The sequence below is a fragment of the Mustelus asterias genome, chromosome 16 (genome assembly GCF_964213995.1).
Source record: "Mustelus asterias chromosome 16, sMusAst1.hap1.1, whole genome shotgun sequence".
In the NCBI taxonomy this organism is placed as follows: Eukaryota; Metazoa; Chordata; class Chondrichthyes; order Carcharhiniformes; family Triakidae; genus Mustelus; species Mustelus asterias.
The window spans coordinates 29,380,817-29,405,611 of NC_135816.1; the positions used below are offsets into that span (position 1 = coordinate 29,380,817).

Below are 24,795 nucleotides of genomic sequence, written 5' to 3' on the forward strand. Positions count from 1 at the left end.
GATTCCTCAAATCACTGCTGCTGAGGGCTTCCAACAAACGTAGTTTATTACTATGTTCAGCAGCTACATACAGTATTTGTGCTCTGCCCGAGATCCCAGGAATGGCTCCCACTACATGACCTACATAACCATGTCATCACGTTCTCGCATGGTGGCTCGGTCTACAGATATTAAAGCATTGGAGAGAAATGGTCCCAGAGAAATGGTCCCAGGCGGCACGGTAGCACAGTGGTTAGCACTGCTGCTTCACAGCTCCAGGGTCCCGGGTTCGATTCCCGGCTCTGGTCACTGTCTGTGTGGAGTTTGCACATTCTCCTCGTGTCTGCGTGGGTTTCCTCCGGGTGCTCCGGTTTCCTCACACAGTCCAAAGATGTGCGGGTTAGGTTGATTGGCCAGGTTAAAAATTGCCCCTTAGAATCCTAAAATACATAGGTTAGAGGGATTAGAGGGTAAATATGTGGGGGTAGGGCCTGGGTGGGATTGTAGTCAGTGCAGACTCGATGGGCCGAATGGCTTCCTTCTGCACTGTAGGGTTTCTATGATTTCTATGATTAGGAACTTCAGTTATATTGATAGGGTGGAAAGATTGAGGCTGTTCTCCTTGGCGAAGGGAAGGTTTGATAAGATTTGAAAAGGGAGAAACTGTTCCTATCTGTAGAAGAATCCACGGCCAAAAGACATCAATAAGAGAACACTGGGTGAGGGGAAGGGAAGGAGATGAGGAATTAGAAGAGAGGGAGGAGGAGGAGATGGGGAAAGACCCAGGGACAGTCAGGACAGTGAGTTTGAACTTTAGTAATTAAATTCCAATTTGTCCCTCCATTTGGTTATTCTGTCAATCACATTGGTGTCTGTCCCTTCATTGATCATTATTACGTTTACTCCATTTTGCTGTTTTATTTCCTGTTTTTAAAAACTCATGGGGGAATTATCTTTCCTCCCTTCCCATACTGCTATCACCTAACTCCTTTTCCCACTATTTTCCCCATCTCCATCATGGTCAATATTTTCCTGATTTCGCATTCAATGACCAGATTGAAAATAAAGCATTCTGGGGATCCTTTTGAACATCTTTACCTACTTTTAGAACATAGAACATTACAGCACAGTAGAGGCCCTTTGGCCCTCGATGTTGCGCCGACCTGTGAAACCAATCTAAAGCCCATCTAACCTACACTATTCCAATATCATCCCTATGTTTATCCAATGACCATTTAAATGCCCTTAATGGTGGCGAGTTCATTACTGTTGCAGGCAGGGCATTCCACGCCCTTACTACTCTGAGTAAAGAACCTACCTCTGACATCTGTCCTATATCTATCACCCCTCAATTTAAAGCAATGTCCCCTCGTGCTAGCCATCACCATCTGAGGAAAAAGGCTCTCACTGTCCACCCTATCTAATCCTCTGATCATCTTGTATGCCTCCATTAAGTCACCTCTTGACCTTCTGTAACGAAAACAGCCTCCAGTCCCTCAGCCTTTCCTCGTAAGGCCTTCCCACCATACCAGGCAACATCCTGGTAAATCTCCTCTGCACCCTTTCCAATACTTCCACATCCTTCCTATAATGCGGCAACCAGAACTGTACGCAATATGCCAAGTGCAGCCGCACCAGAGTTTTGTACAGCTGCAACATGACCTCATGGCTCCGAAACTCACTCCTTCTACCAATAAAAGCTAACACTTCTTAACAACCCTATCAACCTGGGTGCCAACTTTCAGGGATCTATGCACATGGACACCGAGATCTCTCTGCTCATCCACACTACCAAGTATCTTACCATTAGCCCAGTACTCTGTATTCCTGTTACTCCTTCCAAAGTGAATCACCTCACACTCTTCCGCATTAAACTCCATTTGCCACCTCTCAGCCCAGCTCTGCAGCTTATCTATGTCCCTCTGTAACCTGCAACATCCTTCCGCACTGTCCATAACTCCACCGACTTTAGTGTCATCCGCAAATTTACTAACCCATCCTTCTACGCCCTCATCCAGGTCATTTATAAAAATGACAAACAGCAGTGGCCCCAAAACAGATCCTTGCGGTACACCACTAGTAACTGAACTCCAGGATGAACATTTCCCATCAACCACCACCCTCTGTCTTCTTACAGCTCGCCAATTTCTGATCCAAACTGCTAAATCGCCCTCAATCCCATGCGTCCCTATTTTCTGCAATAGCTTACAAAGAACAAAGAACAAAGAACAGTACAGCACAGGAAACAGGCCCTTCGGCCCTCCAAGCCTGTGCCGCTCCTTGGTCCAACTAGACCAATCGTTTGTATCCCTCCATTCCCAGGCTGCTCATGTGACTATCCAGGTAAGTCTTAAACGATGTCAGCGTGCCTGCCTCCACCACCCTACTTGGCAGCGCATTCCAGGCCCCCACCACCCTCTGTGTAAAAAAACGTCCCTCTGATGTCTGAGTTATACTTCGCCCCTCTCAGCTTGAGCCCGTGACCCCTCGTGATCGTCACCTCCGACCTGGGAAAAAGCTTCCCACTGTTCACCCTATCTATACCCTTCATAATCTTGTATACCTCTATCAGATCTCCCCTCATTCTCCGTCTTTCCAAGGAGAACAACCCCAGTCTACCCAATCTCTCCTCATAGCTAAGACCCTCCATACCAGGCAACATCCTGGTAAACCTTCTCTGCACTCTCTCTAACGCCTCCACGTCCTTCTGGTAGTGCGGCGACCAGAACTGGACGCAGTACTCCAAATGCGGCCTAACCAGTGTTCTATACAGCTGCATCATCCGACTCCAGCTTTTATACTCTATACCCCGTCCTATAAAGGCAAGCATACCATATGCCTTCTTCACCACCTTCTCCACCTGTGTTGCCACCTTCAAGGATTTGTGGACTTGCACACCTAGGTCCCTCTGTGTTTACCATGGGGAACCTTATCAAACGCTTTGCTGAAATCCATGTACACCACATCAACCGCTTTACCCTCATCCACCTCTTTGGTCACCTTCTCAAAGAACTCAATAAGGTTTGTGAGGCACGACCTCCCTTCACAAAACCGTGATGACTATCCCTAATCAAATTATTCCTTTCTAGATGATAAATCCTATTTCTTATCCTTTCCAAAACTTTGCCCACAACAGAAGTAAGGCTCACTGGTCTATAATTACCAGAGTTGTCTCTACTCCCCTTCTTGAACAAGGGGACAACATTTGCTATCCCCCAGTCTTCTGGCACTATTCCTGTAGACAATGACGACACAAAGATCAAAGCCAAAGGTTCTGCAATCTCCTCCCTAGCCTCCCAGAGAATCCTAGGATAAATCTCATCCAGCCCAGGGGACTTAGCAATTCTGGAAAGTGTGAAAATAGATAACACCTCCTCCTTATGAACCTCAATCCCGTCTAGTCCAATAGCCTGTATCTCTCAGTATTCTCCTCAACACCATTGTCTTTTTCCTGTGTGAGTACTGATGATAAAATCTTCATTTAGTGCCTCTCCTATCTCTTCGGACTCCACGCACAACTTCCCACTACTGTCCTTGACTGGCCCTAGTCTTACCCTCGTCATTCTTTTATTCCTGACATACCTATAGAAAGCTTTAGGGTTTTCCTTGATCCTACCTGCCAAAGACTTCTCATGTCCCCTCCTGGCTCTTCTTAGCTCTCTCTTTAGGTCCTTCCTGGCTAACTTGTAACTCTCAAGCGCCCTAACTGAGCCTTCACGTTTCATCTTTACATAAGTCTCCTTCTTCCTCTTCACAAGAGATTCAACTTCTTTAGTAAACCACGGTTCCCTCGCTCAACCGCTTCCTCCCTGCCTGACGGGTACATACTTATCAGGGACACGCAGTAGCTTTTCCTTGAACAAGCTCTACATTTCAATTGTGCCCATCCCCTGCAGTTTCCTTCCCCATCCTATGTATCCTAAATCTCGCCTAATCGCATCATCATTTCCTTTCCCCCAGCTATAACTCTTGCCCTGCGGTATATACCTATCCTTTTCCATCGCTAAAGTAAAGGTTTGTTGCTACCTTTAACGACCTCTGTATCTGAATGCCATGGTCCCCCTACTCTATGTAAAAGTGTTCTTATTTTGTCTCCATGTCCTTTAGTTCTGTGCTCAGCCTATAAACCTAGTTATCATGTAACCCTGAATTAAATTACACTTTCTCCTTCTGTGATATTTGGTTATTAAGTTGCCTCATTTTCATTCTGTAGGTCATGTTGGGGCTCCACTACCATGTAATTATCTCAAACTTATTGATGTAGATGAAATGAAGTACTTTTCTGCAAAAGGAGAAGGAGAGGTGGGTAAATGATTATCTTTTGATTTTATTATTGTCACATATATTAGTATACAGTGAAAAGTATTGTTTCTTATGTGCTATACAGACAAAGCATACTGTTCATAGAGCATATAACGGAGAAGAAAATGAGAGGGTGCAGAATATAGTGTTACAGTCACAGCTAGGGTGTAGAGAAAGATCAGCTTAATATAAGAGGGGTCCATTCAAAAGTCTGAGGGCAGCAGGGAAGAAGCTGATCGTGAGTTGGTTGGTACGTGACATCAGACTTCTTTTCCTAATGGAAAAGAGGTTCGTGGGGTCTTTGATTATGCTGGCTGCTTTTCCAAGCAGTGGGAAGTGTAGACGGTGTCAATGGATGGGAGGCTAGTTTGCGTGATGGACTGGGCTACATTCATGACCCTTTGCAGTTTCTTGCAGTCTTGGTTGGAGCAGGAGCTGCACCAAGCTGTGATACATTCAGAAAGGATGCTTTCTATGGTGCATCTGTAAAAATTGGTGAGGATCGTAACGGACATGCCAAATTTCCTTAGCCTTCTGAGAAAATAAAGCCGTTGGTGGGGTTTCTTGACAATAGCTTCAGCGTGGAGGAGCCAGAGCAGTTTGTTAGTGATCTGGACACCTAGAAATTTGAACTTCTCGACCATTTCCAGTTCATTCCCGTTGATGTAGACAGGGGCATGTCCTCCAAGACACTTCCTGAAGTTGATGTCTATCTCCTTTGTTTTACTAACATTGAGGGACAGAATATTGTTGTCGTGCCATTTTACCAGATTCTCTCTCTTTCTTGTACTCCGACTCGTCATTGTTTGAGATCTGACCCACTACGGTGCTATCATCAGCAAACTTGAAAATTGGGTTGGAGCGGAATTTGGCCACACAGTCATAGGTGTATAAGGAGTATAGTAAGAGGCCGAGGAGACAGCCTTGCAGAGCACCAGTGTTGAGGATAATCGTGGGGGAGATGTCATTGCCTATCCTTACTGATTGCGGTCTGTCACAGAGGAAGGAGCCAAGCCTGAGGCCATGGAGTTTGCAGATGAGTTTTGTAGGAATGATGGTGTTGAAGGCTAAGATGTAGTCAATAAATAGGAGTCTGACACAAGTATCTTTGTTATCCAGTTTTTCCAGGGTTGAGTGTAGGGCCAGGGTTATCTCACTTATATTCCTACCCAATTTTAGGTATTCAATTTTCAATACCATTCATTATTTCAATTAAATTGGCAGGTTACAAGAAGGGAAATTTTTCAGTATCAAGCAACAGTTTAGAGCTAATTCAATAGCTATTTCAAAGATTGTCATAGGCAGATAGACAGCCTTCTGTGCTTGGGCGGGCAAACTTTCTATTCCCCGCAAACTGATATGCAGGGGGCATAGGAACAATACCAGCACCACTAGGTTTATTTTATAATCTTGGTGGCCTTTAAACACTGTAAATACAATATATTTAAATACTGCATTTTAATCACCAAGTAGGCCTGGTTTTTCTAAAAGCGTACAATACTTGGCAATATTAGGCATGTGCCCTGGAAATCTATTTTTAGTGTATACCAATATGCCTGAAGCAAGCAATAAACAGTTTTTGAGGACCTTCTGCAATATAGGATTGTCCCTGCTGCCAGTGCTGACCACACTGAGAAAAGCTAGGCCCACTTGGGGCTTGATATGAAATCTTTTAAAGGTACTGCCGCCAAAAAGATAAACCTTGCGTATTCGTAGAATCCCTACAGTGCAGAAGGAGGCCATTCAGCCCATCAAGTCTGCACTGACCACAGTTCCACCCAGGCACTATTCCTGTATACCCCTGACACTAGGGTTAAGTTAGCATGGTCAACCAACCTAACCCACACATCTATGGACTGTAGGAGGAAACTGGAGTACCCGGAGGAAGCCCACGTAGACACGAGGAGAAAGTGCAAATTCCACATAGACAGTGATCCAAGCTGGGAATCGAACCTGGGTCCCTGGTGCTGTGAGGCGGCAGTGCTTGCCATTGTGCCACCCCAAATGGATTGGAACAGCAGCCCTTTTCCTATCTCCATACTCAAAGTGCTAGTGACCACCATTCTCAATTCCAGTCACAAACCTGACACCTGTTTTGCTGTCCCAAGTCATTGGGGCCTAGCCTATGTCTGAATTTAGAAGCAATGTGACCTATTATTGAAACAGGGTTTTTTTTTTTGACACATGATTGCAAATGATTATTCTATTGTAGATCTGTGTGAAAGGACCAAATGTGTTCAAAGGCTATCTCAAAGACACTGAGAAAACAACTGAAGCACTGGACAAAGACAGTTGGCTGCATACTGGGGACATTGGAAAATGGTTACCTGTAAGAATTTATCATTTAAATATCATTGTTTGGTATAACTGAGAAATTGTTTATTTATGGTAATGATTTAGAAATAATGGGCAGAATCCTCCGATAATTTGTCATGTGAGTTTCAGTGAGAAAATTGGTATGTGGCACTCCAGCTGCACACCAGGTTTTCCACAGAGAATCGAGGGGTGTGGTTTCTGCCATCACTCTGGTGGGGTGGGCCTGATAGAGCCAACAACACCGACTCCAGAGGTCAGGGATTGAGGCACCATTTTGTAACTCTGCATTTGAAATAAACTCCCCCCTCCCCCACAGACAAGTTTTTACATACTGATTGTAAATGTTAGCGAATAAGAATATTCAGTGAGCGGGGGACGGTGAGTAAGAATATTCAGCGAGTGGGGGGATATATTGTGGGGAAGCCCTTTACCCAGTTATTACATTTATTGAAATTAGGTTCCTGTCCCATTTTGGGTGGGAGGGACATTGTTACATCACCAGTGAGGGATGTGGAAAATCGAACATTTTCCAACTTGCGTGGTCACGTTGCCGTTTACACTGGGTAACGTGGGTTTAAAATCACTTCCAATACATTTTGAAAATGTTGCCTTTTTATAAAACACAATGCACAACTCTGAATGTTATTCTAGATTCATATCAAAACATTATGAATATAAGTATAAAATCTATCTGTTTATAGAATGATGGGCAATTACACAACTGATTGGCACATCAAGGGGGCAATTCTCTCAGCCCACTACGCTCTGCCTCTTCTCCCCCCCCCCCCCCCTCCCCAGCTCCCTGCCAGGAGTGGTTCACCCCAATGGGGTTCAGTGTAGCTCCCCACCTGTGGGGAGCTGGTGGCCTGACCCCGCTGAAGTGAAAGGAGGGGGGGGCAATCGAAGTCCCCTAGAGTGTTGGGCATGGGGTGGGGGGGTGTCCCCTGGGCGTTGCCATCTTAGCAGTGCCAGCCTGGGCCCCTGGCACTGCCCAAGGGGCCAAGTGCCAATGCCCAGGGGACACTCTGGCACTGTCCAGTGGGCATAGGGCAGTGCTAAGGAGTATGGCCTGATTTTTGGGGGGGGGGGGTGCAGGGGCAGAGCCTCTGGGGGGCAGTTGGTGGATCATGTTGCCACTCTGCATTTGGGCAGAGGGAGGGAGGCCAGCGATCAGGTTAGTCGCCCCACCTCCCTGCCATTGTCTCTTTTTGTACATTCTGATGCACTTTTTTTTTAAGGAATAATACTGTGATTTATAATGCACTTAATGACAAGAAGGTGGGATTTTTGTTTTATTACCCACAGAATGGCACTTTGAAAATCATAGACAGAAAGAAACATATATTCAAACTTGCTCAAGGAGAGTACATTGCACCAGAAAAAATTGAGAATATCTATGTACGGAGCGAGCCTGTGGCCCAAGTGTATGTGCATGGAGATAGTTTGCAGGTGAAAATGGATTTTTAATATTTTCAATGATAAAATGAATTATAACAATTGTACCTGAACATTTCAGTTATGTGACTCGTTTAAAGAATATGTTTTCACCTTTTTTTGGTTATTTGCTATCTTTTTTCTCCACTTCCCATTTTGTGTTTTGTATTTTACGACCGTCTATTGCTACAACTAATGTGTTGAAATACATTAAATATGTCACAATGTCTATTATAGCAATGCAATACTGTAGCAAAATTTCAAGGGGAGAAACCGCCATCTGTGGTTAACTACAAATTAAAGACTGCACTGAATTTAAAAAAGCATACAATTGTGCAAGGATGGGTGGCAGGTCAGAAGATTGGACAGAATATAAAGAACTACTAAAAGATTAATTGAGAGAGAAAAATTGAAGAAAGCTAGATAGAAATATAAAAACCAAGAGTTTCTAAAGATATTTAGAAAAGAGTTAACTGAGTGAGCAGAGATGGCTGATGAATTGAACACTTATTCTGCATCAGTCTTTACTATAGAAGAAATGGTTGTAATCAGGAAATGGGAGGGAGGAACTCAAATTACAATCACCAGGGAAATGGTACTGAACAAATTGTTGGAGCTGTGGGCTTTATCCTACAGTCAGAGAACTGGCTAGTGAGATAGTTGATGCATTGGGTTTGACTTTCCCTCGTCAGCGAAGGTTCCAGTAGGTTGAAAAATGGCAAATGCAGCTCTGTTAATCAAAAAGGGCCATGATGTAGAGATGCCAGTGTTGGACTGGGGTAGGCACGGTAAGAAGTCTCAACACCAGGTTAAAGTCCAACAGGTTTATTTGGTAGCACAGGCTTTCGGAGTGCTGCCCCTTCATCAGGTCACCTCAAGTTTGTGCTACCAAATAAACCTGTTGGACACTAACCTGGTGTTGAGACTTCTTACTATTCAAAAAGGGAGGAGGCAGAAAACCAGAAACTACGTGCCAGTTAGCTTAACAACTCTGTGGGAAACTGTTAGAAGCTGTTATTAAAGATATTATAAGAACATCACCTCGATAAATTCAATCGGGCAGAGTGAACATGGTTTTGAGAGAGGGGAATCGTGTTTAGCCAATTTCTGGACTTCTTTGAAGTAATAAGTGCTGTAGAAAAAGCGGAACTTCTACTGGGTATGCTGTATTTAGATTTCCAGAATGCATTTGATAAGGTGCCACATCAGAGGTTATTGTGGGAAAGTAAAAGCTCATGGTTTAGGGGCAACATGTTGGCATGGATAGAAGATTGACCAACAGGAAGCAGAACGGGCATAAATGGATCACATTTTGGTTGGCAAGGTGAAACGAGTGGCACAGGGAATACTGCAGGGGCCTCAAATTTTTACAATTTGGATAAATTACTTAGATTAATGGACCAAAAGTATGATTCCTAAGGCTACATAGGTTAAGTGAGTGGGCAAAGATCTGGCAAATAGAGCATAATGAGGGCAAATGTGAAATTGTCTGTTTTGGCAGGAAGAATTTTAAAAAAGTATTATCTAAATGGTGAGCTCTTGAGGTGCAGAGGAATCTGGCTGTTCTAGTGCATGAATTGCAAAGGCTAATACAGCAGGTAATTAGAAAGCCAGTCGCATGTTATTGCTATTTCGAGGAGAATGGAGTGCAGAAGTAGGGAGGTTATGAGGTTATGCTTCAATTTTACAGCGCATTCACCACATCTGGAGTATTGTGTACAGCATTGGTCTCCTTATTTAAGGAAGGATGTAAATGTGTTGGAAGCAGTTCAGAGAAGCTTTACTAGAATAGTAGGATTATCTTGTGAGGAAAGATTGGACAGGCGAAACTTGTATCCACTGGAGTTTAGAAGAGTAAGAGGTGACTTGATGGAAACACAAGATCCTGATGAGTCTTTACAAGGTTGAGGTAGAATGAATGTTGCTTTTAGTGGCTGAAATGTCCGTTGGTCTTGGGTGGGAATTTCCAGTCTCACTTGAGCGAGGTGTAAAATCCCACCCAATGACTTTCACAATGTGGAGGGGAAAACAAGAAATCAACTTGAAACCAACCCACAGCAATCTCACCCTCTTCCTAGAAGTTTGAGTAACTTTAGCAAATTCTGTGAAGTGTTGGGGCAATGTGCATGTTTTGGGCAAGGGAAAATTAGAGGGAGAAAGAAACAGTTACAGTGGTGATCACTGTGCTTCTTGAGGTGAGAATTAGTATTCTTAAGAATGAAATATTCTGTTGCACCTATTAAACTGTGCTTTAACCATTGCTCAGTAGAGCTGATTGTAAACAGAAAATCATCCCAAAAAATAGTTTTTATTCAAACTATTTCTAACAATTCCTCTTGGTGCAAAAAAATTGGGTGAAACACAAGCAAAAAATGAAACCCAATGTAGTTTGAAGTTTTTTATACTCATTTTGCATTTTTAGTGTGTGAACACAAATGTCAGTGTCGCCTTTTATTGTACATTTCTTCTTGGGTAACAGCAGGAAAGTTGGTGAATATTCAAACTTGTTTAAAACTTAATTGCAGGTTTGTATTCTGTGTAACATGCAAGCATTATTTCTCTGTTTTGGTACAGTCCTTCTTGGTAGGTATTGTTGTACCAGATCCAGAAGCCACAGATGCCTGGGCAAGGAAAAGGGGTTTTGAGAGTTCATATGCAGAACTGTGTAAATCAGAGGTATGTTTTTTTTAATTATATCTAGACTATATAGTGTTTGAGCTAGACATGACCGAACAGTCAACAGGACTAGTTATACTCTCGGTACATTGTATTAATAGGATGACCTCTGTTGGTAGGAAAAAGTACTGTATGATTTCAACTTGGCTCAATCAATATCATGGATAATCCACATTCCCATTTTGGGTGCGTTTTCAGTTTCTGCTTTGAATGCCTATAACAAAGTGAAGCTGACATCTAAGCAGTGGAAAATGGTGAGGAACTGCAAGGGGGTGGGAACTCTGCAGTGTTTTATCCCGAGCAATTTTCATCCTGCCCACCCTAAATCTGCCATGTGACGGGAGAAATTAGGCCAACAGCTCTGCTGTGTTATATTCTTGACACGGTGTGAACTAAACAAAATAGATGTCATACTACAAAAATGGTGAATTGACTTTACACACAGAAAGCTGGTATTTTGGTGATATATAAAATGCTACTATTAATCTTTTACATGAACTTGTTTGAATAAATATATTTTATGTAACTTAAGTCAGAAACTATTGATTTATTCTTTATGCAAGAGTTGATATTTCTTGGACCAGGATTCATTTTGGGTCTGTGTTACTTAATAGAATGTATTGTTTAAATTTAGGGTTTTAAAAAAGCTATTATGGAGGACATGGTGAAACTGGGGCAACAGGCTGGCCTTTATTCATTTGAACAGGTAAGACAATATAAGCTGAAAATCTTCTCTTCCAGTTGTCCATGAGGGAAATTTCAGCTGTAAAATGATTTTTTTATTCCATCCTTAAAGTTACAAAGCCTACGCTCAGTGGACCAGGCAAACCCAAATCCATTTCTTGCTTGCTCCAAAAACCAAATTCAAAATCCAATTCATGGTCCCCAACAAGAGACAAATCAAATTCAAGCTGACAGGATAAGCATTGCACCCCATCTTAGACTTGATCTGATGCTTGACCTTAGCCAAAAGGCCGAGAAGCCATTTCAGCTGTAAAATGATATGCAATGATAGTTTTGAATATTGCAATATTTCCTTTAAAATTTTGCTTTGTATTTGCTGCTAGAATTTTGATGGTCTCTTTTTAGTAAAACTGGGGGTGAAGTTCGTGAGCGCAGGAATGGAGGCAGGGCTCAAGATCCAGTGAAACCTGGAGGTTGCAAATCTAGCTGGTGAGATTGCGACTTCTGATTTTCATCGCCCCTCACCAGCGACGTAATCGTGTTCAGGCCCACAATGGGCGTGAACCTGATTTAAATGCATAGCAATACATGAAAGACCCCCTCACCCCCTGATTTTCAAACCATGCCAATGTGATGTGAAGCGGTTTACAACAGATGTGAACCTGCCATAGGGATTCCCCTGGGGGCATAAAGGTGAGTATAGTCCCTGGGGAAGAGGGATGTGGACAGGCAATGCCCTCTGGCAGTGCCACTTGGCATAGGTTGGCACCATGCCCATGTCAACCTTGCAGTGCCAACCTGTACCAGGAGCAGACCTCTTAGAGCCTCCATGCGGAAGGGGTATTCCCTTATTTGCAGTGCGCGGAGGCGGGGAAGCAGGCGTGGGAGCTGGGGATACTGGCAGTGGCTGTTTGGGAGGTGGAGAGGGTGCTGGCTATGACCTCAGTGAAGCCAGGCTTCCCTCTACATGATGGTGTGAAACACAGACACCTGTTTATTTTATAACTGTGTGGTAAGATTTGGAGAGAAACATGCCATTTTTCTCACCAGAACCAACACACTGCCATTTTTTGGTAAATAAGGGACACAGAATAAAGAGATATTTTGATCACATTTTAAGGATCATGAACATTTTTATCTTATAACAGCCAATTTGAGAAATAAAACTAAATTTTCTTTATAATTCTACTTGCCAAGTTCTTTACTCCATGCATATTATGTACGATATGAATTTAATGTTAAGGCACAATAATTAGCACAAATTGCTGGGACAGTGATCTCTAGGTTAGTTTAGAAAGAAGAAAAAAAATTAGAACTTCTAACTTCAAAATTCTAGGCTTTTGGATAATCAGATAGCCATAGTGGATTAGATACACTGATTAAGATGATTTATTCATTAACAATTATTCAAATGTTTTTAAAATTGTAATTATCTTGTGAAACATATACTCTTTAACAAGCAAATTTTTAGAGGTCCAAAATTTAAGCTGAATTATCCAAGTCTGCCATTTTTTTATTTCTGGACAAAATACGGTGCTCTGTAAATAGAGATCAAAACACTAGTCATATAATGCTAGAATTTCAATTTTTGTTTTAGAAATATGATCTAAGTGTCCAATACAGAAATACAATATAGTAAATGCACTCCAATTCTCCCTGACTCAAGGTGCATGCAGTAAGTTAATAGGAGTGGCAAAGCATTGAGGAGTACACCAGCTGTAACCTTTGTTAGTCTCAACTGAAATAAACACAAACTAAAGGCAATGGTAAACATTAGCTAGAGCTGCCATAAAAGTTGATCATAAAACTGCAAATTATTGTAGGTTGTCATCTAGCCTGCTTTGTAACCTAATCCCTTGTATTCCAATTTTTGATGTTCCAAATAAAGATTTTACCACTAAAAAGTTGGCATGATCTGCGACATAATTATAATTTTTGGTGTCACAAGTAGGCTTACGTTAACACCGCACTTGGGAAGAATTTAGCATGGCCAATGCATCTAACCAGCATGTCTTTCAGACTGTGGGAGGAAACCGGAGCACCTGGAGGAAACCCACGCAAACACCAGGGGCCTGATTTTACCATTTTCATTCTAAGTGCTGAATCTGGGCGCAATTCGGATCCGACTTGGAAATCTGCTTTCAGGCGCCCCCATACACACTCAGCCTGAAAAAAAATTGTGGGTCCCATTCGCGCTGTGGGCAGGGCTTAGCGTGGCCAAAACGATCGGAGCTCTGAACTGCGCATGTGCAGTTAGAAAAAAAAATTGAAAAAGCGTGCCCGTGTCAGATCACTCCCAGGCCGCAGAAAGTGGGAGTGATGGCTACCACAGACATCACTGTCCCCTGTTTCCACCCACCACCCCTGCTACCCAGACCGATTTGCTTCCCCCTTCCCCCCCCACCCTGATTTGCTGGACTGATGGCTGGACTTGCGGATAGCGAAGAGCATTGTCGGGCAATACAGCAGGATATAGATAGGCTGGAAAATTGGGCGGAGAGGTGGCAGATGGAGTTTAATCCGGATAAATGCGAAGTGATCCATTTTGGAAGAAATAATGTAGGGAGGAGTTATACAATAAATGGCAGAGTCATCAGGAGTATAGAAACACAGAGGGACCTAGGTGTGCAAGTCCACAAATCCTTGAAGGTGGCAACACAGGTGGAGAAGGTGGTGAAGAAGGCATATGGTATGCTTGCCTTTATAGGACGGGGTATAGAGTATAAAAGCTGGAGTCTGATGATGCAGCTGTATAGAACGCTGGTTAGGCCACATTTGGAGTACTGCGTCCAGTTCTGGTCGCCGCACTACCAGAAGGACATGGAGCCATTCGAGAGAGTGCAGAGAAGGTTTACCAGGATGTTGCCTGGTATGGAGGGTCTTAGCTATGAGGAGAGATTGGGTAAACTGGGGTTGTATTCCTTGGAAAGACGGAGAATGAGGGGAGATCTAATAGAGGTGTACAAGATTATGAAGGGTATAGATAGGGTGAACTGTGGAAGCTTTTTCCCAGGTCGGAGATGACGATCACGAGGGGTCACGGGCTCAAGGTGAGAGGGGCGAAGTATAACTCGGATATCAGAGGGACATTTTTTACACAGAGGGTGGTGGGGGCCTGGAATGCGCTGCCAAGTAGGGTGGTGGAGGCAGGCACGCTGACATCGTTTAAGACTTACCTGGATAGTCACATGAGCAGCCTGGGAATGGAGGGATACAAACGATTGGTCTAGTTGGACCAAGGAGCGGCACAGGCTTGGAGGGCCGAAGGGCCTGTTTCCTGTGCTGTACTGTTCTTTGTTCTTTGCCGCAGAGTGGCAGTGGACCCCCCCGTCCCCCCCACCAGAGATCCATCTGCCCCCCACCAGTGAGTGATTGCCCCTCCCCCCACCAGAGATACATCTTGCCCTCCTCTCCCTCCCTCCTCTCTCCCTTTTCCTCCTCTTCCCCCCCCCCCCCCCCCCGCCTCTCCTTCTGAGAATGATCTGGCGTCACTCTCTTTCCCCCCCCCCCGCCCCCGAGAAAGAATGATCCAGCCTCACTCCCCTCCCAGCTCTTTCTCCCTCCCCCAACCCCAACCAGAGAATGAACTGAACTGCCTCTCTCTCCCCCACCCGCCCCCCCCCCCCCCAACCACCACCACCACCACCACCACTGATCTGAGTCAGACAGCCGTTGGAAGCTCTGAACTCGCCTCTTCAGCAGCTGGAGTGCCCAACTCAGACTTTTATTCAGCATGTTCATTTCGGCACGATTCTGGATTGGCAAATGTGGTGGTAAAGGCACCGTTGAGCCCATTTCGGGTGCAAATCAGATTGCGGCCATTCCCCGGGTCTCAGTAAAGTGGCCATCTGCGCAGACTGCGTTAATGGCCTCACACCCGACTTTACCACGTTTTCACGCCCGAAAACGGGCACGACGCAATGGTAAAATAGGGCCCCAGGAGAACGTGTAGTCTTTGCATAGAAAGTGATCCAAGCTGGGAATCAAACCCAGGTCCCTGGCGTTGAGGCAGTAGTGCTAACCACTTTGCCACTGTGGCCCAAGAATTTTTTTTAAAACTCCCATATTTTCTCCAATATTTGAATATAGGGTGGAATTTTATGACCTCTGTGTCCAGCTAGCATGAAATGGGAGAATTGCAGATCTGTTTTTTGGGTGAGTTTTTACTCCCAATCTTATGCACTTAGTGCATGAAAAAATGGGCAAGACTGTTTCTAGCTACTAAAAGCAGTGGGTGGGGCTTAACTCACCAGTCAGCCTGATCAGGCAGCAAAGGGAGCTATAGCGCATGTGCAGACCTCTGTCTCTGCACATGCACAGTTCAACAGCAGAGGGCTGACAGAAAGATGGAGCTATCAGGCCTCCTGCTGATGCAGCCAGCCTCAATCCAGCAACCCCCCCCCAAACCCTGCATTGATGGGAGCATGCGTACAATCGCAAGCCCCACACTGCCCGGAAATATAGCCCTGTTGCCCAGACCGATCACAACTGCAGAGCAGCAGCGGAACCCCCTAAACTGGATGGATTACATCCAAACATTTTAAAAGAATCTAAGGAAACAATAGCAGAGGCACTATTACCCATTTGTTTGAAAAGTTGTGTTGCCAGAGAATTGAGCCGGAATTATCTGGCCATTCCCGCTGGTGGGATCTTCTGGTCCTGCCAATGGCAAACCACCGCTGCAGGTTTCCTGAGGCAGGGGGTGCATAAAACGGGAAACTCTGATCGCAGCGGGACCAGAAAATCCTGCTGCCAACCAATGGTGGGCCACCTCCGCCACTGTGATATACATGGCAGGAGGTGCAAAAATCCCGTCCTTCGTGGCAAAGTACCATATAATAAAGTGCACTAATAAGGTCAGAGCATGTGGAGTCAGAGTACAAATATCAGAATGAATATCTAGCTGGTTACTAAACTGGAAAGGGTGGCTATTCGGAGAGCCAGAAGATGGAATCAATGGCAGGACCACTCTTGTTCCTAATTCATATTACCACTTAAATCTTGGAATGGAAAAGACAATTTCTAAATTTGAAGACAACACAGTTGAGGGGGTAGTCAACACGGAGGAGGACTGCAAGATGACATTAATAAACTTGCAGAATGGACATGTAATTGGCAAATAAGTAGGTAAGTGTGAGGCATTACATTTTGGTAAGAAAAAGCTAAATGGGGTGATCACTAAATATTGTTCGACAGATCGATATCATAGAAACCTTACAGTACAGAAAGAGGCCATTTGGCCCATCGAGTCTGCACCGACCACAATCCCACCCAGGCCCTACCCCCATATCCCTACATATTTTACCCACTAATCAGAGGGATCTAGGTGTATGTGTGCATAGATCCCTGAAAGTTGGGAATCAAGTAGATAAGGTTGTTAAGAAGGCATATGGTGTCTTGGCGTTTATTGGTAGGGGGATTGAATTTAGGAGTCGTAGCGTTATGTTGCAACTGTACACAACTCTGGTGCGGCCGCACTTGGAGTACTGTGTGCAGTTCTGGTCCCCACATTACAGGAAGGATGTGGAGGCTTTGGAGAGGGTGCAGAGGAGGTTTACCAGGATGTTGCCTGGTATGGAGGGGAGATCCTATGAGGAGAGGCTGAGGGATTTGGGATTGTTTTCGCTGGAAAGGCGGCGGCTAAGAGGGGATCTTATTGAAACATATAAGATGATTAGAGGTTTAGATAGGGTGGATAGTGATAGCCTTTTTCCTCTGATGGAGAAATCCAGCACGAGGGGGCATGGCTTTAAATTGAGGGGGGGTAGTTATAGAACCGATGTCAGGGGTAGGTTCTTTACCCAGAGGGTGGTGAGGGATTGGAATGCCCTGCCAGCATCAGTTGTAAATGCGCCTAGTTTGGGGGCGTTTAAGAGATCCGTAGATAGGTTCATGGACGAAAAGAAATTGGTTTAGGTTGGAAGGTCACAGTTTTTTTTTAACTGGTCGGTGCAACATCGTGGGCCGAAGGGCCTGTTCTGCGCTGTAATGTTCTATGTTCTATGTTCTAATCCCTCTAATCTACGCATCCCAGGACACTAAGGGGCAATTTTAGCATGGCCAATCAACCTAACCCACACATCTTTGGACTGTGGGAGGAAACCAGAGCACCTGGAGGAAACCCACGCAGACACAAGGAGAATGTGCAAACTCCACACAGACAGTGACCCAAGCCGGGAATCAAACCCAGGTCCCTGGAGCTGTGAATATGGCTGCAACAAAAGCAAATCGAACACTAGGACTAATTTCCCAAGAAATAAAATTTTAAAATTAGAGAAGTAATGCTAAACTTGTGGGTTCTATCAAGGTTTGATTTAAGTACCATATAAGTTCTGACCACCATATTATCAATGATTCAGCTGGACTGTGAGTCAAGAAAAATTGCATGGATGATATCAGAACTGCAAGATCATATCTATCAAAAAAGGATGAACAGTCTGGGTCTATTTTTCCATGAAAAGGCTGGGATTTGGTGGAAATTGGGGTGGTGGTGAAAGGTGGCAGTGATCTAATAGTCTTTAGAAATATGAAAAATGTTGACAATTTTTCAACTTGTGGACAAGAGCAAATGTGAAGTTTATTTATTAGTCACAAGTAAGGCTTACATTAACACTAATATGAAGTTACTGTGAAATTCTTCTAGTCGTCACAGACCGGTGCCTGTTAGGGTGAATGCACCTAACTAGCACGTCTTTCAGAATGTCAGAGGAAACCCGCACAGACATGGGGAGAACGTGCAAACTCCACATAGACAGTGACCCAAGCTGGGAATCGAACCCGGGTCCCTGGCGCTGTGAAGCAGCAGTGCTAACCATTGTGCTACCATGCCACCAAATGTGGAAGCCATCAATACAACATAGTGACTATCAAATCAAGTAGGTGGCAGGATTTTTGCTATGGACTTCTGAATCCCGCCATCAAGTTCAAATGTGGGTTAAAAACCTGGAGGCTAACTACTAAAGTAAAGTTAATGTTTATTTATTAGTCACAAGTAGGCTTACATTCACACTGCAATGAAGGTACCATGAAAATCCCCCACTCGCCACACTCTGGCGCCTGTTCAGATACACTGAGGGAGAATTTGGCATGGCCAATTCACATAACCAGCATGTCTTTGGACTTTGGGAGGAAACCGGAGCACCCGGAGGAAACCCACGCAGACACCGGGAGAATGTGCAAACTCCACACCGTGACCCAAGCCGGGAATCGAACCCGGATCCCTGGGCGCTGTGAGGCAGCAGTGCTAACCACCGTGCCAGCCCAATGGCCTGGAAGTGGGATGAAGTGAAGAAACTGGCCAGTAATGCTATTTTCAGCACCCTCCCACCTCCCTAATATGGAGGTCAGATGGTTGTGAAAAGGAAATATAGAATAAAAATAGACAGGGGAATAAAGATGGAGTTGTAGTAGTAACCTGGGTCAAGGGCCAACAGCGGGTCTTTCAAATTGCTGAAGCTAGGAGAAAATTTAGGTGATCTGAAGAGGTTTAAAAGAAAATTTAAGTGTGATTACCTGAATAAATAATCTATTTGAACGTTTTGATTTCTTGATTTCTAGGTAAAAGCCATCAATCTCCACTATGAAATGTTCTCTGTCCAAAATGGACTGTTGACCCCAACACTAAAGGCTAAGAGGCCAGAGATGAGAAATTACTTCCGGAAACAAATTGAGGAGCTTTATGCTAATACTTCAATATGAAAATATTTGGAACATGAACATTCCTATTCTCGTGTACTGATTATTTTATGTAAAGTAATCATGATGCATAAATACGAAATATATTCTTTGGCTATTTTGAGAGACCTATTAATTTCCTTCAGTCAACTGGAAGGTGTCTTGCTTAACTTTAAGAACTCAGTGTATAATAAAGTTTTGCTCTTTTTTAAAGCTGCAGTATGCTAGAGCCAATTTTATATGTTCTTCGGTGATATTTGCTTTGTTTATATGAAGATAACTAATAGCTTCAATTGAAATGTACATATTTTGTAAAAAGAAAAAAGTTAGGTTCAGGGTTAAGCACCTCTAAATGTCATTGATTATAGATATATTTGTAGATATAAATATGTACATAAATCTGTCTGTTATCTAAACATTTAATTTCCTTAACCTGAGTGCATTCATAAATACATGAAGCAGATTTTGTAAGTTTATTTTTCCTATTAACAAGCATTAGCATTTTCAGGACTGCAGTAGCAGTACCAAAACCAAAAGTATTTTGATTTATTTTGTAATTCAGATAATTGTGAATACTGTACATTCATGAGAACATAGCATTAGAAATGTTCAGAAAATTTGCAAGTAATTGAGTGATTGCAAAGATTGAGTACAGTATAAGGAGAAAAATCACACCATTTGGCTTGAGAATGTGTAATTAGAACTATTTTGTTATTGTAGTTGTGCATTAGTTCAATCTTCTACCTTATTTGCCTATCATGATCAAAAACCATGTTGTGGGAGAAGATGGATATCTTTTTTTGTTGTTCATAATGATGGAGATATAAAGTGGAAGCAAGAACTGGGCTTGCATTGCCTCTACCTAGAGGAAATCAATTTTCATATCAATGTAATTTGAGAAATCAGATGGGAAAATGATAGACAAATTAACTTGAAATAAGCAAGTAAATGAAGTGTGGAAAAAATATTTGCCCATCTTAAAGTGCTTTACAATTACGTAATGATTTTTATAGTGTGGTCACTTATCGTTACTGCTGTCACTGAGTACACTAAAGAAGCCAATTTGCTTACAAATGGATAAAAAGCCAATTAATCTATTGGGTTAGTGTTCAGATAAATGTTGGTTAGGACACCAGGGAGAACCTCCATCTTATTTGAAAATTGCAATGGGAGATTTTGTGTCATTGGAAGATAGGGTGTCAGCCTTGATTATCGGCTCAAATCCTGGAGTAGGACTTGAAGCGATAATTTTGTATCAGAGATAAGTGCCATCACTGATTTTTGAGGCTGACACCTATACATTGCAGTATCCATCATTGCCAATTGTGATTGAGAGAAAAGCTGTATTATTTGAGTAGAGTTGACTATGCTAAGTCACTAGTTATCTTGTAACTTTTTTAGGGTTGGAATGTGAAAATGACATGCTGATTGCTACAGAAATCTGAGTTTCAAGAATAAATATAAGATTAAGCTAAAATAACAAATCCTGTGTGGGTTATCTCTATCAAAACAACTTGGATGAATATCTGGAAAGATATGGGAGTAAGAGTGATGTATGGTTAGAAGTGATCAAATCCTACAGAATATAAATATACACTATTGGAAACATGAAGCAGCTTGTCAAAGAAGGCAGCTGATCGAGATTTGGACAATTATTTAAGAATTCTACTTGATTTGCATTTGCAGTCCAACCAAACACTTGTATGTTGGTCCAGCCAGCGACACTCGCACCCAGTGAAGGAATGAAAAAAAAGGTACAACTTCCATCCGTTTCTAGGAGGAAGCCCTGCCTTGTAAAGCTGTCAGATAAGCCAAGGAAGTGGTGTTCAGTGATGATTCGTGATCTCCAAGAGGCTAGGTTGATTGGCAACAGGTGTGGTGATCATGTTGGGCAGAGCAGTCAGTGGGGAAAGGGGAGGGTGGACATAGGGAGGCAAACTTTGGGGAGCGGCCTGGCAAGAGGAATCTCCCCCTCGGCCCTTTAACAGGCCGGTAGTCCACAGGGTTAAACCGGCCAGCCTCTCTCGTTGCCTGTTAAATCAAAGTGGCAGTGGATGGAGCTCTTAATTTGATATCAGCTGTCCACTTAAGAGCCTCAACTGGGCCACGGGCAGGCAACCCACTCTGCCTCTCCTTCCTCTTGTAAAATTGAGGTGGAGGTGAGGGACGGCTGGCCAGCAGTGGGCACAGCAACAATGGCATGACTCCTGACAATATTTTAGAGCTTAACTGGTTACTGGTGAAATTCAACCCACAATCGTGCAATATCACAGCTCTTTCACGCACTGGGGTAGATTTTTGACTTCTAAGTAAATAATAATTAGCCAAATCACACAGAATTTGATTCACCCTGCAGATTATTATTGAAGACAAAAATCAAACATCACTTTTTGTTTTGTGTGAATAATCAGTTGTATATAAACATCTGAGTTGCAATTATCTTTGAAGTATCAACACACTGCCACAAATTGATAGCGTATGACTTCACGTGCAAGTTCAATCTTATTGGGTTTCCAATATTATCCATACCAATGAAGGAGAATGTCAAAATACTGAGATTGGATGGAGAGTCGACATAAAATTACACTCAAAAACTTCACACCTGTCAATTAAAGCAATATTGGCAGAAACCAGAAAGGAGTTGCTCTCTACTACAGTGTTGAGGTTGGAAAGATGAATGACAGAAAATTCAATAATGACTGCAATGTTTACAAAAACATTGGATTACATTGGAAAGTTTTTACACCGAATTTATTATTTTAAATGTGAAGACAAATTGAAAATTAAAGCTTCAGTATTTTGTAAAACCGAGGGATATATTTATTAGTTTAGCAAAAATACTCGTCAGTGAAGGAAAAAAAAATTGCCAACACTGATTTGTCACCTTGATGAGAATACAATTTGCCGAAAGTAAAGTTACTTTTGAAACATGTCCCTGGCGTGGATTTGAGTGGCAGTGGATCAGTACACAGTCTTTCCATCAATACAACCTAGACTTTAGCTCAGTTTGGATCGAAGGAATGAATGATTCCTTCTAATGCTTTTCAGCATCCTACATAAAATCAGCTTGGAGCACTAAAATGTTACTTTTGAAAGTTATCAATGAACATAACTTGCTTTTGCTTGTATTTTCATTGTCTGTTTCAGTGATGAGATTTGAAGAAAATAATTCATGCTATACATAAACCTTTCATTTAGTACAGTTTGGTAGAATATAATCTGTATTCAGCAAAGGGGTTTGCATTCTGCTTCAAACTTTCAATTAAACTTGAGTGATCTAAACCCGAGCAGAACTGAGCTCAAGTTTTCATTGGCTCTGAAGCTCAAGAAGTTGTCTCAAACAAAGTTTAAATATTTAACATTTCCATGTATTTCATTATATTTTTAAATAGAACCATCTTTATTAACAAATACTTTGTAAAACTTTTTGATCTTGCAATGTGATAACACTAACTTTTGAGGTGTGAAAATGCCATTGTATCCCTTGTGTATGATAATACCACAATAAAAAGGGTACCTGACTTTTTTCCATACCTTTGATAAAAGTTATATTTCTCTAGAGAAACAATGGGGTATGTCGTTCTTAAGTATTTGAGTCGAAATCCGAAATTAAAGCAGCATTGCTTTCATTTTCAGATATATTGCAGCTTTAAAAGAGATCAGACAAAGCACAAATTATATTGTACAGGATGCTATATTGCTACCATAAAGGGCAGCGAATGAAAAAAGTAATTTTGCATGAAAGCAAATCAATCAACATATTTACATTATGTATATTTCTGTAATGCAGAGTTATATTGCAAAGAATTTCAAATTCAAATAAAGAAAAATAGTTAACAGAATAAAATAACTATCAAATATTTTCATTAGTTGACTTTTAAATGAAGTGAATGCAGTCAATATGATATGTAAAAAAAACTATAAATATCATCCAAATATAACTACAAAGAAATGGTTTTATGTAGATGTACATTATTTGAATATAAAAATGCGGAAATGCAAGATAACTTAAATTCCTAATCTTTCTTAGTTAGAAAATGTGGACAATTATCCCTAACGATATTTTTTATGTCCTTCATGAATTTATGTAAAATTGACAACCATAAAATATGTTTCTGTTGGTCTTTGTGATGGAAAATATATATTTGAGCGTAATTGATGGATAAAATGGGACATATCTTCATGACATGCAACGTCTCCCTTCATGTTCTACAGTTTTTCATGAATGAATCTGCATGCAGCTCAACCCATTTTCTTTTGCTTCTTTGTCTTCTTTAAAAGACAAAATTGTACCTGCCTCTGTTACTGCATAGGTTCATTCAGGAGAAGCTTGGTTTCTGGATCACCATTGCAATATTTAGTTGCGAATCTAGCATGTCCCCTTAAGGTTACTACTTATGTACTCCTTATGGGGAAGTTGTCTAAAAAAAGTCCTGAGGCCCATGACAAGTTCTCTAAACAGTGGCAGCTCGCCTCATATTCCAATGCCACTCTCGGTTTTCTTTTTAAACCTAAAAAGTAACAGGAAATTACTGCTTCTCTCTCTTAGGTTTTTTTTTAAGATTCTTCATTTGTGACATTGATATTTTATACAAAGTAGCATAGTTAGAATTTCATGTAATTAATTTGCAAATGGGTGCAGTATTACATGAGGTTATTTTTTCTGTGGTATTATTTGAATTTGTTTGTGCTACATCTTGCATTTTGGCAACTGAAACTGATTTTGTTTATTCATCAATCTAAATTCATATGCATATCCTAATATTGTTCTCCAATGGAGAAAAGCATGTGGAGTGTTGCAGGAATGACAGGCCAATTAACAGTCTGATGAACTGCATTATGAACACTGCAGTGGCCGTCAATACCTGGGATTGGTTAATGTAGCCCGTCAGGGTGAAAAGCATAATGCCCAGACCCATTTAAGCACGGGAGAGGCCACATATCAATCTCCCCAGTGGTAGGATAACCTCCCATGATGAAGTTGGAGGTGTGAATGGGCCCACTGGGGAAACTGGCCTGCTCATTAGTAAGCTAGTGGACACCAATGCTCCCCCAGACAATTAGAATTTGGGGAGAGGGCAGAGAACTCACTATATCAGTTGCCAAACATTGCGCCACAGCTTGGCAAGGCCACGCCGACAGCAAATTCAGCACTGTTTAAAAGGGGCAGAATTGAAAAGTACAGTAATTCTCAAGTTTACAACAGTGCAGGTTGTCGTAATGTGCATCTCAAATTGGAACTGATATTTTCCCACCAGCACATCGTCACAAATAGAGGACTGGCTCCTGACTCGTGGCCGGTTTTCACCCTACTTTGTTTCAATCGTCTTGTTTTAAAAAGAAACATTGCAATAAACTAATATTAGAAAACAGGGATTTTAAGAAAACGTTTGGAAATGTAAAAGATTCATGGCACGGTGGTGCAGTGCTTAGCACTTCTGCCTCACAGTGCAGAGACTTGAGTTTGATTCCGGCCTTGGGTGAATGTGTGGAGTTTGCACGTTCTCCCAGTATCTGCATGGGTTTTCTCTCGGTGCTCCGGTTTCCTCCCACAGTCCAAAGATTTGTAGGTTAGGTGGATTGGCCATACTAAATTGCCCCTTAGTATCCCATGATGTTATGGGGATTATTAGGGTAAATATGTGGGGTTACAAGAATAAAGTCTGGGCTCGGTGCAGATTCAATGAGCTGAATGGCCGCCTGCACTCTAGGGATTCTGAGTGGCACAGC

The 24,795-nt window shown here is 42.4% G+C and overlaps 1 protein-coding gene across 3 annotated transcripts in view; it reads left to right on the forward strand.

Annotated features, from left to right (window-relative positions):
• acsl6 (acyl-CoA synthetase long chain family member 6) overlaps positions 1-22,914 on the forward strand; it is a 102,865-nt gene extending 79,951 nt beyond the window's left edge. For 2 of the 3 annotated variants that reach the window (XM_078230809.1, XM_078230812.1), the window contains 6 exons: positions 4,193-4,281; positions 6,494-6,610; positions 7,903-8,046; positions 10,606-10,707; positions 11,342-11,413; positions 18,949-22,914. In XM_078230809.1, coding sequence (XP_078086935.1) covers positions 4,193-4,281; positions 6,494-6,610; positions 7,903-8,046; positions 10,606-10,707; positions 11,342-11,413; positions 18,949-19,089 — 665 coding nt within the window. In that variant the 3' untranslated portion in view covers positions 19,090-22,914. The remainder of the gene's footprint in view (positions 1-4,192; positions 4,282-6,493; positions 6,611-7,902; positions 8,047-10,605; positions 10,708-11,341; positions 11,414-18,948) is intronic. The other variant, XM_078230811.1, reaches the window with a different exon arrangement.
• The last annotated feature ends 1,881 nt before the right edge of the window (positions 22,915-24,795 follow it).